This window comes from Falco biarmicus, chromosome W, assembly GCF_023638135.1.
Source record: "Falco biarmicus isolate bFalBia1 chromosome W, bFalBia1.pri, whole genome shotgun sequence".
NCBI classification, from domain to species: Eukaryota; Metazoa; Chordata; class Aves; order Falconiformes; family Falconidae; genus Falco; species Falco biarmicus.
Window position 1 is genome coordinate 18227470 of NC_079310.1, and position 15880 is coordinate 18243349.

At 42.7% G+C, this 15880-nt stretch overlaps 1 protein-coding gene across 8 annotated transcripts in view; it reads left to right on the forward strand.

Annotated features, from left to right (window-relative positions):
- The first annotated feature begins 369 nt into the window (after positions 1–369).
- The window catches only part of LOC130141982 (Golgi phosphoprotein 3), a 50749-nt gene continuing 35238 nt past the window's right edge, over positions 370–15880 (forward strand). Inside the window, exons 1-2 of one of the 8 annotated variants that reach the window (XM_056323370.1) lie at positions 370–455; positions 699–888. In XM_056323370.1, the coding sequence (XP_056179345.1) occupies positions 850–888 (39 nt within the window). In that variant the 5' untranslated portion in view covers positions 370–455; positions 699–849. Of the gene's footprint in view, positions 556–618; positions 889–15880 lie in introns of all 8 variants that reach the window. The other 7 variants (XM_056323369.1, XM_056323363.1, XM_056323364.1 and 4 more) reach the window with 7 other exon arrangements.

A 15880-nucleotide genomic window follows, 5' to 3' on the forward strand; every position in this document is an offset into this window, starting at 1 on the left:
TCCTAGGGGGCTGCACTAACAATCCGACATGGTCTTGTAGCTAAAAATGAAATCAAGCAGACTTAAGGCTGTAAATAAGGCACTTCTTAAGGGAAAAATAAATATTTATTTAAGAGAGCATACTACCCAGTCCCCGGGTTATGCCACAGCAGGCACCCCTTCCCCCCCCCCCCGGAGTGTTGGATTAACCGTCCTTCACAGCCACAGGTAACGGTTAATAATAATCAATAACAACCAGTACCGCCCGCACTCACTGAGGAGATTGTGAACCCAGGGCTCCCTATCCCTACTTTCTGTTCTACGGAAGGCTCCTCCCGCCTGCGGCCCTTTCCGGTCGTGTGTCCTCACCCCCCCACACACCCCCCTTCCGCCCGGTGCTGCCACATCCTCTGCTGACGTCAGCCCGCGCCGCCATATTGGAAGAGAAGCTGCCTCCGCTAGTTCGTCCGCCGCAGGTGGGGGAAGTTAGTCTCTACTTCCCTGCTTCTGTCTCCTCTGCCGCGGCCGAGCCCCGTTCCCCATGACTCTCCCCGGCCAGCCGTTGCCCTGGTGCGGGTAGGGTGGAGGCAGAAGCGGCTCTCGTCCCTTCTTCCCCCCCCCCCCCCCCCCCCCCCTTAGCTGTCGCTGAGTCCTTCTCTCTGTGGCGGGCCTTTACCCTCCCCGCCACCTCCAGCCATGACTTCCCTGACCCAGCGCAGCTCTGGCCTGGTGCAGCGCCGGACCGAGGCCTCCCGCAGCGCTGCCGTCGACAAGGAGCGGGGAGCGGGGAGCGGCCCAGAGGATGAAGGCCGCTGGGACGAGCCCGGCGACGACGAGAAGGGCGACTCCAAGGAAACGCGGCTTACCCTCATGGAGGAGGTGCTGCTTCTGGGCCTCAAGGACCGTGAGGTGCGGCCGGGGCCGTGGCGGCGGGGCTGGGGTGGGCCGAGGTGAGGGGCGCTTGGCAGGGGCTGGCTGAGGAGTCCCAGTGGTGCTAGGGGACCCTGGGGAAGGGGTGCCTGAGGGCACGCTGGTTATTCGGGGGCTTATGGAGGTCGTTGATGGGGAAGGGGAGCCTAAGTGGCGCTAGGGTGTGGGTGGGATGGGAACAAGGACGAAACTGGGTGAGTTGCTGTGGGTTTGGGGCAGAGGCATTGCTGGGGATGGGGACTGCGATGTTGGTAGGGGTAGGGGCATGTGCTGGAACAGGCTCGAGATTTTGGAGGAGGTGGGGAAAGAGCTTGGATATTGGGTGAAAGGGAACCTGGCAGAGATTTTGGATCTCCCTTTGGATGCAGGGTCTATATAGAGGGGCTCTAATATTTGTAGCATCTCAAGGAAAGCAGCATAGAGCTTGGGGGAAGAAGGAAACCTCGAGCTTCTGACAGCATTGGTGGTTGACTTGGAGGCCCTGGTTAACCTGTGATATTTATGTTCCTATACTAGCTCTAATGTGGGAGACTTGTCTACTCCTATATGTTTTGTCAGACACAATTATATTGTATTTATGGGGTTCTCAGGTGCTTTAGGATGCTTAGCAGCCCTTTTTAATAAGACTTTCCAGACTAATGCATGTTAAAAATGTCTTAAACTTCAGGGAGATACGTTTGACAAAAATGGGCCTTGAATAATAAGTGTGTCAAAATGAGGAAATGACATTATGTAATTCTGTGCTTTTGCTGAATTTGTAGCTTAATTGGGTGTCATGATGCTGTGAATGACAGTCATTGAGGAAGGTATACATCTACCAGTGTGCTGGATTTTTTGTTTAATTTGAAAGAGATAATCAACATAAAAAGCATGCACACTGCAGAAAGTCAGTCCCGTCAGTTTAGTTTGATGTGTATGGTGAAGCATGATATGAGTTTATTTTAGATGTATTATATTATAAATTATGTAATCTGTTTTTTTTTTTTTGTGTTAACTAAATTAATGAAGCCAGTTTATTGGTTTGGGTGGAAGTATCTTAAAACTGTGCATGTTCATGAGTGCAGAATAATGGGGGTGGGGAAGCTGCCAAGTTATATGTTCTTTGACTGTACATTGCATCTAAAATAAATTTGCTGGTTGATAAGGAATAGGTTAAAGAGTAGTTTTCCTAGTTAACATTTGCTTTTTAATGTGTGTGGGTATACCTGTATATATACCTCTGCCACAATAACATTTTATTTCTCTCTCATTGTGTATTTTGGTCCATATCCTTGTAATTCCATTTTTTTTCAGATGGAATTTGCCATGGCATCCTAATAAAGTCAGTAGATTTGTGTTCCTCCACCTGTTGAATCTGAAGACTTGTGCGTATGCGTGTTTCTCTTTCTGCATACCTGAATAGTTTCAGGAAAGTAAGTTAGGCATGACAAGATAGGCAGGATTGCCTAGGAGGTCTTGCCTTGAGGAAAGTGGGATAGACTAGGTGATCTTTCAGGCCCCCCCCCGATTGTGTGCTAAATCCTCCGAATTTGTGGGCATTAGGCTGTAGAGATTTCAAGGCAGGGAATGTTCTGTCTGTCTAGAAAGAATATATGGTGCAAGTATTCCTAGTATATTGAAAGTTAAAGAAATTAACATTGGGCTTAAAACTCCAGCTTTGTACTGGTGTGCATCAAAATTGTAAATCATCTGTTTTTGCTAAGTGCAGCAGTAGCAAATGCTGCAGATGATCTAATGTTTCTTTGTATGGAAAAAGGAGCTAAGTGATTACAGTGGCACAGATATTCATGAATCCCTTGAGATTTTGCAGCTGACACCTCAAACAAAAAGAATGATGATGTCATATCTAGGGTAGGGTGCTTATGTACACAAACTGCAGCATACACAGTTTCTGACCTTTGTAAAGACATGAACCTCCAGAGTTTGTATTTTGGTCTTGTGTCTGCTTGTACCCTTCTCTCTTACACTATGTAAACTGCTTTGTCTCCATGGTTTTTCTCCTTTTAAAACTGAAAATAAAATATAGATTCATTTTCAAAGATGATTTTTTTGTTCTCTATTGTTCTAATGATAAGTAAGCAAAACTTAGGTACTTTATGTGTCTGAGAATGCTTTTTATAAAGTTTTTACTTCCGATAGAATTGATTTCATGTAACATTTGTGTGAGATTTTGTCATGACAGCAAGCAGAGAAAAGCAGTGTAGGGTCTGTAATAATTGTGAAACTACATGAAGTGTAAGGAAAAGGCAAAGGCAGGTATGTGAGCTATAAGCTCAGTTGAAAGCCAGTAAACTTAAAGCTGATAATGTCCTTTCTTTTTATTGCAACAGGATAATATAATTTAGTGTTGAGTTTTAAATAAATAGTCTGAATTTGCCTAAGAACATGTTTCTCTAAAAATAGCTTCTTTCTCAGAAAAGTCACTGATAACTGCATTGATAACTTAGTTTGGGGGGTGTTGGGTAATTTTATTCCTAATATTAAACACTGGTGAATATGGCTTAATACTACGTAACTTGTATAAACAAAAAAAACCCCTCCAATGTGAGCTACCATTTATAATTTTTCAGTGAAGTTACCTTTTCTCATAGGAGAGAGTTTCAGGAAGATTCAGGCAGTGATGGATTGATGAGTTTAGTGTTTCTAGGAGATTGTTAGATATTTATATGAATCCTGCTTTCAGGATAGTGCAATTATTGTAATAACCACAGCCCAAATTTTTGAGTTGTTGCCTGGTTGTTGCTGCAGTATGGGTTCAGTGATGGGAATGTCCATCTGCCCTAAAACAAACACAGCACACCACAATCCCATTCTTAATTCTTGAACACAATTAACTGCATTTGCACGTGCTGGGCATGGTCTTCCCCCCCCCCCTTTGCCTAAGTTTGCCTAATTAAAATGTAGTTTATGTATGTGGGCTGGTTGCTCTTTTTTTCCACCAATGGTTCCTCTTCTGTTTGTATCTTCTGTGTATGTATGACTATTTCTGTTTTCCAAGGTCAAGATAGGTTTTAAGGGCTATGTGCTAAAATATGTGCTTGCTTGCATAACATGACAGATGTGGTGTCCTTGGAGGAGCAGGTAATATACTGGAACAAAAGGGGCATCGCAAGAACACCTGCAACTTATTTGAAAACCTTTCAGAAACATGACTGAGAAAGGGAATCATGTTAATCCATTTAGAGTAGAGCAATAGCCTGTTGCTATAAGAATAAAAAAATACTTACTGAAATAAAATACTTTGTTGTATTAGGTTAAAAATAGTATTGCAGTAGGATAGGTCAAAGCCACAGCAAAAGGGAGGTTATTCTGTAGAACTACTGAAGCATCTGAGGTCATCACTCCCAAAAGGAGTGATAAATATTAGGTTAGCTTATTTAAAAATGATAGCTAAGAGATGAGTATGGGCCAGTTTGTTCATTACAGCTCTTCCAGATATCTTGTAACTCAGTCCCATAGAAAACTGAGAGGGCACTAGGTGGCTGTGCTCTATAACTCACTCTATTTAAGCTTTTTGTACATGTAGGGGTTTTTATGGTTGGTTGGTTTGTTTGGTTTTTTAATACAGCAATGCACACAGCTGCTCCTGTCCTCTATACAATGTGCCACAACTAAACAAATTAAAGCAATTATCAAGGCACAGCACCTACTTCTGTAGTTCAGATAATTGTTTAATAAGATAAAATACTTATTTGATCTGTAACTAACTCCTTATTTACTGAAAGAAAACTCACATAAAGTATGCTGAAATAATAGTCATGTACTGCAGTCTGCTGCAATAGTAAATATTTCTGGTTTTATTTATGCTTTCATTGGTGAAGACTGAAATGTCATTTGTGAGAGTGAAGGAATGTTAAATCACTTCATTAGGTACAGAAATTCTCTTGGATCTTTGCTACTCATGTTTGGCTTTCAGAAACTTCATTCATTGCTGAAGATTTAGTGTTACAGCATAGCTTTTTGTCCAAATAGTTCATGTGAAGGTCTCCAGTTTATGATACTTTCCATTGTATTGCAATAAGTTATTAGGGAGCTAGTTTGTCTGCTTCAGATGTGCTCTTTTGTGTTGATCAAATTAGTGCTAAAATATAGTTTCCTTATTCTTACAAATCTGAGTAGCTAGATTTGTTACTGCATTTTATATTTCAATCCTAAAGATATTTTTCTGAAAGGTGAAATAAGAATTTTGAAAACATTAAAAATATGGGTGGCATTTTCCCTGATCTTAAGATTTGGCTTTGTGAAATTCATATTATGATGCAGAATCTGGGAATTTTTTGCCTGTGTAACAAATGATTGAGTTTTCAAAAGCCATCTTTGTATCTTCCCCCCGCCCCCCCCCCCCAACATTAACTCAAAAGCTCCCAAGTTTTGCTGGAAAATTTCTGGAGACAAATGAATGAAACATGAAGAGGCCTAACTGCCAAGTCTATCACTAAACTATGTCCCTAAGTGCCACATCTATGTGTCTTAAATACTTCCAGGGATGGTGACTCAACCACTTTCCTGGGCAAAATGTTCAGGGCCTAATAACAACAAAGTATGTAATGTCTGTGATGAAAAATTCTTTTTCATAGTTGCCTACCTTTTTTGGTCCTTTTTTTTTTTTATTTCATGTCCATGTATAAATTACAGGCTAGCAGAAGATAGGAGGGATGGGAGGAGTACTCAAATTCCATGTGCTATAGAGATGCAGTAAAGTGTCTCTTTACTTACTGTGCTGCTGAGTAAATCCTGCTTTTGGGCTCTTTGGAGGATGACATGCTGATTTGGAAGCAGCACTTTGGATACAAGTTGACTTTGTGTTGAAATGGTGTTTATATTTCATGGTTCTACATGCAGCTAGTGTGGTTATCCCTGCTCTTGCAGCATGGCTAATCTGTAATCTATATTATTTATTCATGGATAACTTCAAGTGTAGTGTAGTCCCTTCTTTCACGTCAAGCTGTCTAGTGTAGGACAAAGGCAAATATATAGTTAAAGCCTTTCTAGTGATACTTCTCAGTTTTTCTAAGCGCTCTTAAACAAAGCTGCAACTCTTTTCCTTCTGTTCTTATTAAAAGTTTTGCATGAAGTATATTTGAGAAAGTATTGCTGATATTTGCCAAAAGGGAAGTAATCATGGAACTGAAAACTAATGTTTTACATTAAAGAAAAAGTGGTGGTATTTCATGTGTTCTTTGATACTCAAGTAGTTCAAGTACTGCAGCATTTATCTCAGTTATCTACATGTAACGGGTCTTCTTTGCAATGCTAAATTGGCCCAGGCCAAGTGTTACAGACAGTATATTCAAGAATTACTTTCCTACTCAAAGAGCAAATAATTACTATGGCACATAATCACTTCTGTGTTGCGTTACTGAGGGAATCATAGAATGGTTTCAGTTAGAAGGGTCCTCCAAAAGTCACCTAGTCCAACCCCCCTGCAATAAGCAGGGACATCTTCCACTAGATCAGGTTGCTCAGAGCCCCGTCCAACCTGATCTTGAATGTTTCCAGGGATGGGGCATCTACCACCTCTCTGGGCAACCTGTTCCAGTGTCTCACCACTCTCATTGTAAAACATTTCTTCCTAATATCTAATCTGAATCTACCCTCTTTCAGTTTAAAAACATTGCCCTATGTCCTATTGCTACAGACCCTGCTAAAAAGTCTGTCCCTATCTTTCTTATAAGTCCCCTTTAAGTACTGAAAGGTCACAATCGGGTCTACTGGGAGCCTATTCTTCTCCAAGCTGAACAACCCTAACTCTCTCAGCCTTTCTTCAGGCCTCTACTCCTAGAGGTGTTCCAGCCCTCTGATCATTTTTGTGGCCCTACTCTAACAGGTCCATGTCTTGTGCTGAGGACTCCAGAGCTGAGCACAGTACTCCAGGTGGGGTCTCACCAGAGCAGAGTAGAGAGGTAGAATTGCCTCCCTTGACCTGCTGGCCACACTTCTTTTGATGCAGCTCAGGATGAGATTGGCTTTCTGGGCTGTGAGTGCACATTGCTGGCTCATGTCCAGTTTTTCATCCACTGGAAAGATGGGAAGGGGAGGCTAGTCTGGAGTAAATGTGTGGCTCGGTTTCCCCTGAATAGACAAATTTCTCATAACTTTTAGTAAAGAAAGAAAATAATAATAGTTGATTTATTGAGTTTTTCCCAGCTTGCAAATAGCTCTTAGATCAATTTCAATAATTTATTTTCTTTCCTTTCAGAAATATTCATAAAATGCTATTTTATTCATAAAATATCACATGCATGATTCAGACCTAAAAATTATGAGGTTACACATAAAATAGTGTACAATTGTTCCCTTCCTTCAAGTGCATTGTATGTAAGCCTGGATGAGTAGGAGCAAATAGGTGTGTATTAATATGACTAAGCTGTTGGTCTGAGTGCAGACTTATTACAGGTCAGGTGTTCCCCACCTCCCCCAGTATATCTTATACTAAAAAAAATACCGCATTTCAACCCTTCCAATGCTGCTTCCCCACCACCACCATCACTTCTGATGGAGCATTAAGATAATAAGATAGTATTCCTTTTAAGTTAGACCTTTGTAATTGGAGAGCTGTTAAACACTCATAGGTCTTTTACTGTTTGTGGATGTGTCCTGGTTTAATGCCAGCTGGTAAGGAGGAGAATTGGGAATGAATGTAAAACTCAAGGGTTGAGATAAGAACAATTTAATAATTGATATAAAATAGAACCAGTAATAATTCTAATGAAAAGGAGGGAGAAGGGGAGAGGAACAAAATCCAAAGGGAAGGGAGAAAAGGAAACAAGTGATGTACAATACAGTTGCTCACCACCCGCCTACCAATGCCCAGCCAGTCCCCAAGCAGCATTCGGCAGGCCCCAGCCAACTCCCTCCAGTTTATATACTGAGCATGGCATTCTATGGTATGGAATATCCCTTTGGCTATTTTGGGTCAGCTGTCCTGGCTGCATCCCCTCCCAATTTCTTCCTGGTAAGGCCTGAGAAAATGAAAAGTCCTTAATTTAGTATAAACACTACCTAGGCAACAACTAAAAAGATCAGTGTGTTAACAACATTGTTCTCACACCAAAGCCAAAACACAGCACTGGACCAGCTACTAAGAAGAAAATTAACTCCATCACAGCTGAAACCAGGACAGAATTCACCCCTTATTCCATACCATTTATAACATGCCACGCTTTCCAATACATTATCACCTTTCCTGTCTTTTAATATAAAGACACAGAAATCATTCCCTTAGTCTATGGACCATCCCTCTAAAGTCCATTGAGTTCATTTAGTCCATGATGTCGGGCTCCAAAGACGGTATGAGGTGCTGGTTTGTTGCTTCTTAAAGTCAGTTCTCATTCTATCACGACTGTGCTGATCTGGTTTCACCAAAGTCATTCTTCACTGGTGTGGCAATTGGAAGGGAGTCAGGTTCGGATCTCCAAATCAAGAAGGCAGGAATGAGTGCTGCAAGGTACCCAGTGCAATAATGGGCATATAGAAGTGACAATATACAAAATTATGTAACAACATCACCTAATTCATTGGCTATTTTCACCCAAAATCAAATCCCCTTGAGGCACACATTAAACTTCCTCATCCTCCCACATTACCCATCAAGTGCATCCAGGTCTTTGAGCAAAACCAATTCCATGAATGCTTTTACCTTCGCCCGAGGCAGGAATGACCCAGACTGTTTTCCCAAGCATAATTTCAAGGTGTAGTACAGGAACTTGATCCCCTTCTACAGTATGTAAAAGCTTTGATTGGGCAGGGCCAGCTTGGTTGGCAGATCCTTTAGTATTGACTAGCCAGGTGGCCTTTGCTAAATGTGTATCCCAATGTTTGAAGGTCCCACCACCCATTTCTCTCAGTGTAGTCTTTAACAGTCCTTTACATTGTACAATTTTCCCAGAGGCTGGTGCATGATAGGGGATACCCACTCAATGCCATGCTCTTTGGCCCAGGTGTCTGAAGTTGTTTCAGAAATTAGTTCTGTTGTCTGATTAAATTCTTTCTAGGGTACCATGTCACCATAAGACCTGCCTTTCGAGGCCCAGGGCAGTGGCATGGGACACAGGATATGTTTCCAGCCATCCAGTGGTTGTTTCCACCATTGTTAGCATATGGCGCTTGCCATGGTGGGTCTGTTTGAGTGTGATATAGTCAATTTGCCAAGCCTCCCCATATTTATGTTCTAGCCATTGTTCTCCATACTAGAGAGGCTTTAACTGCTTGGCTTGCATAATTGCAGCACGTTTCACACTCATGGATTACCTGTGCAATAGTGTCCATGGTCAAGTCCACCCCTCGATAATGAGCTCATCTATATGTTACATCTCTTCCTTGATGGCCTAAGGTGTCATGGACCCAGTGGGCTATGAATAATTCGAACATGTGTTGCCAATCCAGATTCACCTGAGCCACTTCAATCTTGGCTGCCTGATCTACCTGCTGGTTCTTTTAATTTGCTGCCATCCATGAATCAGTATAGAGGTAAAGTATTGGCCATTTCTCTTATTCAGTAATGTCTAAAGCCAGCTGGATAGCTTTCACTTCTGCAAACTGACTTGATTCACCTTCTCCTTCAGCAGTTTCTGTGACTTGTAGGGGACTTCATACAGCCACCTTCCACCTCCAATGCTTTCCTACAATATGGCAGGACTCCTCAGTAAACAAGGCATATTGCTTCTCATGTTCCGGCAATTTATTATACAATGGGGATTCTTCAGCACGTGTCACCTCTTCCTCTGGTGACATTCCAAAATCTTTGCCTTCTGGCAAGTCTGTGATCACTTCTAAGACTCCTGGATGACTGAGATTTCCTATTCAAGTTCATTGTGTGATCAGTGTGACTCACATATTCCATGGTGTGATGTGTAGAGCAGACCCTCCCTTTAAACATCCAGCCCAGCATTGGCAACCAGGGTGCCAGGAGCTGTGCTTCAATACCAATCACTTATGAAGGGGTTTGAGCTGTTTCAGAAGCTGCCAATATATCTTACTCATTTGGGGTATAGTGGGCCTCTGATTCTCTATATCCCCAACTCCAAAAGCCCAAGGGTCAACATGAAGTCTCCCCTGGTACTTTCTGCCAGAGGCTCCAGGTAGGACAATGTCCCTGGCTGTGGTATAAGGCACATTTTTTACATCTTGCCCTATCAGGACTAGCTCAAAGGCTACAACTATCTCCTGTTTAATTTGTTCATAGGCTTGTCATGTCTCAGGGCCCCATTTGAAATCATTCTTCTTCCAGGTCACATGATGGAGAGGTCTTACAGTCCTACTGTAATTTGGAACATGCATTCTCCAAAAACCCACAGTGCCTAAGAAAGCCTGTGTTTCTTTCTAGTTGGTGGAGACAGCTGTTATTTTGTTGATCACATCCATTGGGATTTCACAATGTCCATGTTGCCATTTTATTCCCCAAAACCTGGATCTCCTGTGCAGGTCACTTGACCTTACTCTGTGTTATGGCAAAACCAGCTTTCAGAAGGATTTGGACTATCTTCTCCCCTTTCTCAAAATCTTCTTCTGCTGTATCGCCCCATATGATGATGTCATCAATATACTGCAGATGTTCCAGAGCTTCACCCTGTTCCAGGGCAGCCTGGATCAGTCCATGGCAGATGGTAGGGCTGTGTTTCCACCCTCGGGGGAGTCCATTCGAGGTGCATTGGACACCCCTCCAAGTGAAGGCAAACTATGGCCTGAACTCCGCAGCCAAAGGGATAGAGTAAAACGCATTTGCAATATCAGTAGTGGCATACCACTTGGCTGCCTTTCATTCCAGTTCATATTGAAGTTCTAGCATGTCTGCTACGGCAGCACTCAATGGCAGCGTGACTTCATTCAGGCCACAATAGTCCACTGTTAGTCTCCATTCTCCATTAGAATTTTGCACTGGCCATATGGGGCTATTAAAGGGTGAGCAGATCTGCTGATCACTCCTTGGCTTTCTAGTCAACGAATCAGCTTATGGATAGGAATCAGGGAGTCTCGGTTGGTGTGGTATTGCCGCCAGTGCACCGCTGTGGTAGTGATCGGCACCTGTTGTTCTTCAACCTTCAGTAACCCCTCAACAGAAGGGTCTTCTGAAAGGCCAGGCAAAGTAGAAAGCTGCTTAATTTCCTCCATCTCCGAGGCAGCTATACCAGAAGCCCACCTTTTGGATCCTTGAGATACCCTCCCCTGAGATAGTCTATGCCAAGGATGCAGAGCCTCTGGGCCAGTCACAATGGGATGAGTTTTTGCTCCTCATTCCCAATGTGGCTTTTTTCAGCCTCCAATACAGTTAGCTGTTGGGATTTCCCTGTCACTCCAGAAATACTAATTGGTTCTGCCCCTTCATAGCTTGATGGTGTTACAGTACACTGTGCACTGGTGTCTATTAGAGCTTTATATTCCTGTGGGTCTGATGTGCCAGGCCATCGAATCCACACAGTCCACTAAACCTGGTTATGCCTTTCTTCCACCTGGCTGGAGGCAGGGCCTCTCTAGTCCTGGTCGTAGGATTCTCCACCTAGGTGGGAAGTGGTGCAGGGTGGATGTAGTGTTTAGTAGTCCTGCCCACTTATGTCTTGTAAAAATGTATTAGAACTCTTTTTCACACGATTGAGAGTAAAATCAGCCCTTTCAATCTCTCTGGGAATCTGCCTTCTGGAGACTTTAGCAGCAACCTTCATGGAAGACTCCCTGTTCGTGATTGTTTTTCCTTGCAATTCACATACCCGTGCCTCCAGGGTTGAGGTAGGTTTTCCATCTCACCTCCTCATGTCCTCTCCGTGGTCCTGCAAGTAAAACCACAGGGTGCCATATGGTGTGTATTTCTTATATTCTCTCTCTTGAGCAGAAGTGTGCTTGCTTTTATATCTGAGATGTGGGTCCGTACTGGTGGGGAGTAGGATCTGTCCTCGTCGAGTCACTGCATCAGTCTCTCCACAGCTGAGATGATGGGAGTAGAGATGCTATCTTCATAGTTCCGGGGTGGTGAATCACTTCATCCGCTGTTGGTGGCACGTCATCTCTGCAGCTCGTTATTGCCAATGAGTTGGCATATGATGATGGTGCGCTCTGTAAAAATTTTCCACCACGTGGGTCATGTGCATAGGATTTCATCGGGATCTGTGGGTAACTGCATTTTTCTGGTCATAATAAATCACCTGTTTCACAGCTAATTCCCTCAGGTACTGGATACGTTTCTCTATTGCAGTCCACTTTCCTGGGCAACATGTAATATCCTCCTTGAAGGGATACCTTTCCTTAATGCATCACAGGAGTCACCTCCAGAGGCTGAGGACTTGTGTCCCTTTTCCAATTGCCTTGTCAGTGCCCCCTTCCCTAGAAAGTGATCCCAGCTGCTTGGCTTCCCTACCCTCTAATTCCAATCTATTAGCCCCATTATCGCAGCACTGAAGGAGTCAGGTGACAATGTGTTCACCTGGATGATGGGCATAATCTTTCTGCATATCCCGCAGCTTATTCAGGGATAGGGATCGAGTGGTTATCTCTTGTTCTGCTCCTTCCTCCTCTTCCTGTGGTGGCCCTGCTTCATCTTTCTTTGCTGTACGAGCTGTTTTCTGTGTCCGTTTCTTCTTGTGTATAGAGGCAACTGATACTGACATGGGTTGGTCTTCTGCATCAGTTGTTGCAGGGGCTGGAGTAGCCTCTGTGCCCACCATGGAGGCTAGAGGAGTTACAGTTAGTTGCTTAATTCTCAATCAGGTCCAGGAGGTCAAAACCACATTCAGCATTACTAGCAATAAGATCAGGGCCAGTGCTATGCTGGTTCCAACAGCCCAAAGATAATAAGAATTTCCAAAAGTCTTAAATGCTCCAGTAATTAGCCCTGTGGAGAAGGGGAAGGCGTAGCCTCTGAAACAGAAAAGCCAAACGTGCAGTTGTTAGTATTCCCCGCCAGGGGCCACCCGAAGAACAGGGTCGACAAACAATATTGAATACGCAGATTGGATTAGTTTAATGACCAGCGAGTATATCGTATGAGAAGCCAGCACTATATAGTACAACACAATGATAACTGTAGCCCAGGCCCCAAGGACAAAAATTGGCACAACAGGGAACACATAATGCAAGTCAAGTAAATAATGCAAGCCTGAGCATCTTTAAGAGCAAAGAAATCAGCATCATGGCCAGTGATTATTAATCCAAGACAATAAATAGAACAATGTCATTCTAATACACTCTAGTCAGATCTGTTGCTATCTCAACCCTTTGTGCCCCACATTGGGTGCCCCAAAGGACTGTCATGGTTTAACCCCAGCTGGTAACTAAGTACCATGCAGCAGCTCGCTCACTCCCCCCACCCCTGGAGGGATGGGGAGGAGAATCGGGAAGGAATACAAAACTCAAGGGTTGAGATAAGAACAATTTAATAATTGATATAAAATAGAAACAGTAATAATAATAACAACAATTATAATGAGAAGAGGGAGAAGGGGAGAAGAACAAAATCCAAAGGGAAGGGAGAAAAGGAAACAAGTGATGTACAATACAATTGCTCACCACCTGCTGACCAGTGCCCAGCCAGTCCCTTGTCAGCAGGCAGGCCCCAGCCAGCTCCCCTCACTTTAAGTACTGAACATGACATTCTATGGTATGGAATATCCCTTTGGCTGTTTTGGGTCAGCTGTCCTGGCTGTGCCCCCTCCCAATTTCTTGTGCCACTCCAGCCTTCTGGCTGGCAAAGCCAGAGAAACTGAAAAGTCCTTGACTTAGTATAAACATTACCTAGCAGCAACTAAAAACATCAGTGTGTTATAAATATTATTCTCACACCAAATCAAAAACACAGCACTGCACCAGCTACTAGAGTAGTAAATTAACTCTATCCCAGCTGAAACCAGGACAGGATGGTACAGGATTTATTTATTAGGCTATTTGGCTTATTGCATATCTTTCTGTTGCTGATATTCCTTTAAGCACTTGTATGCTACTTATTGCTATACGCTTTCTAGTCATCTGTCTTTATGGTCTTACTAGATAGCATCGTGATTGTATTAGTTAGAGTCCTTAACTGCCAGGCTTGGTGTCTTTTTTATACAGGCTGTACCATGAGGTTTGTATTTAGCAAACTTTTGCCCAGCACATTGCACATCCCTTTTTTACATTAGTAGACACTTTTTTTTACTCTGGCACTTCCATATTTGACGGTCTATGCCACAAGAGAAACATTCCATACATATTATGTTGCCTTTTCAGTATGTATTCTGTATTGCACAGTGGAGAAGGCAGGTATAACATTTATTGTCTAGGTTGAGGTAAATGCCAGATGGATGTTTGTTCTATAATAAACACTTAGGAAGCGCTAATTACAGCTGCTTTGCGTATGCTGGATGTTTAAATGGGACTTCTGCTTTAGCAGCATCTGCAGTCTGTGTATGAGACTTTCAATTTACAGTTAGTACATGTTAAGTACTAAATGGAAGAACTTGTTCCTTTTAATGTGAGAGCAGTGAAATGAGTGGAATTTTTTTTTTTATAGTGAAAATCTTGACATGTCATTATTATGAGATAGTCTGTTTCTTGAAAAATTTTTGCACCTGGATAAGTGAAACCATTGAGAGACCTGTTCAAAAAACAGAAATGAAACTAGGGGAAGTTTAGACAAAGAGAGGAATTCCTATCCATTACGCTTTTTTTTTTTTTTTTTTTTTAACACCCAAAACATTATTCTGGAAATCCATCCACATCATTAGTGTGATGCAAATCACCTCAAAATGAAACATTGTACAGCTCCCCAGTTTTAAATTTTAAATTGTAACAACTGTAGAAGAAAAGGTAGAAGAGGGATAGTTGTTGTATTTGGGGGCAGATAAAGTATATTTATAACCCCAGAGGAGGGAATTGTAGTTTTAATGTGGTCTAGTTAAAGTCAGTGAAACTTCCACCTATTCTTTAGTCAGCCAATATTAGACCTCCATTGTCTACATTAGACGGACATACCAGATTTGGGTTTTCTTAACATTTTTAAGAGGAGTGTACTGGGTCTGGCTGGGGAGAGTTAATTTTCTTCATAGCAGCCAGTATGGTGCTAGGTTTTTGATTATTTTTTTTTTTTTTAAGCAAAACAATGTTGATAACACAAAACAGTGTTGATAACACACTCATGTTTTAACTGTTGCTGAACAGTGGTTGCACAGTGTCAAGGGTGCCTCTGTTTCTTACCCTGCACACCCCCAGTGAGTAGGCTCAAGGTACACAAGAAGCTGGGAGGAGGGCCAGCCAGCACGGCTTACCCCAACTGACCAAAGGGATATATGCTGTATAGTGTCATGGTCAGCAATAAAATAGGAGGGGGGGTGTTGGTAGGTTGGTCATTGCTTGGGAACTGGCTGGACATCGGTCTGCATGTGGGAGTGTTTTGTCAATTGACAGGGTCAATACATAGCACACAGACACCAATAAAGAGAATAACCTTAATTTATTGTTTGTTCCAAATTAATACAGAAAATAAGGCAATATACATATACAAAAGGATTAGCTTACAATAGTTCAAGCAACTAAATAGATAAGCAAGGTAATGCACCTAATCTTTATTACTTAAGGTTAGCTATAGTGATTAAGAAAGATACATCACCAATTGCCCTAATACGTTACCATCATCCAGATCCGCAGTCTCTGGGGAGCCCCTGTTGCAGCAAGGATTTAGAGAATCTGTCATGGCAATTGGGAAGTCCTACACAGGGCATCCCCTCATAGGTGAGGTCTCCAAAGTCGCTGCAAGAGGGTCTAGCTTTTATACAGTTGAACAAGCACCTTTCATAATTTCAAAGGCAGGAACATCTGGAGTAACTCCCCCCCGTTGGATTCTGTCCCAAGCCCGGCCAGGGCTCAGGGAGGAGCCCAGAAGAGATATTTTTAACTATTAAAAATTTAACAAAATATCTGGTCAAACCATCTGGGGCGTGTCACAAGACAGGATAATTTCAAGTATGGAAATATCTGGAGGGTCTGGCAACATGCTCCCAGACAAGGATAG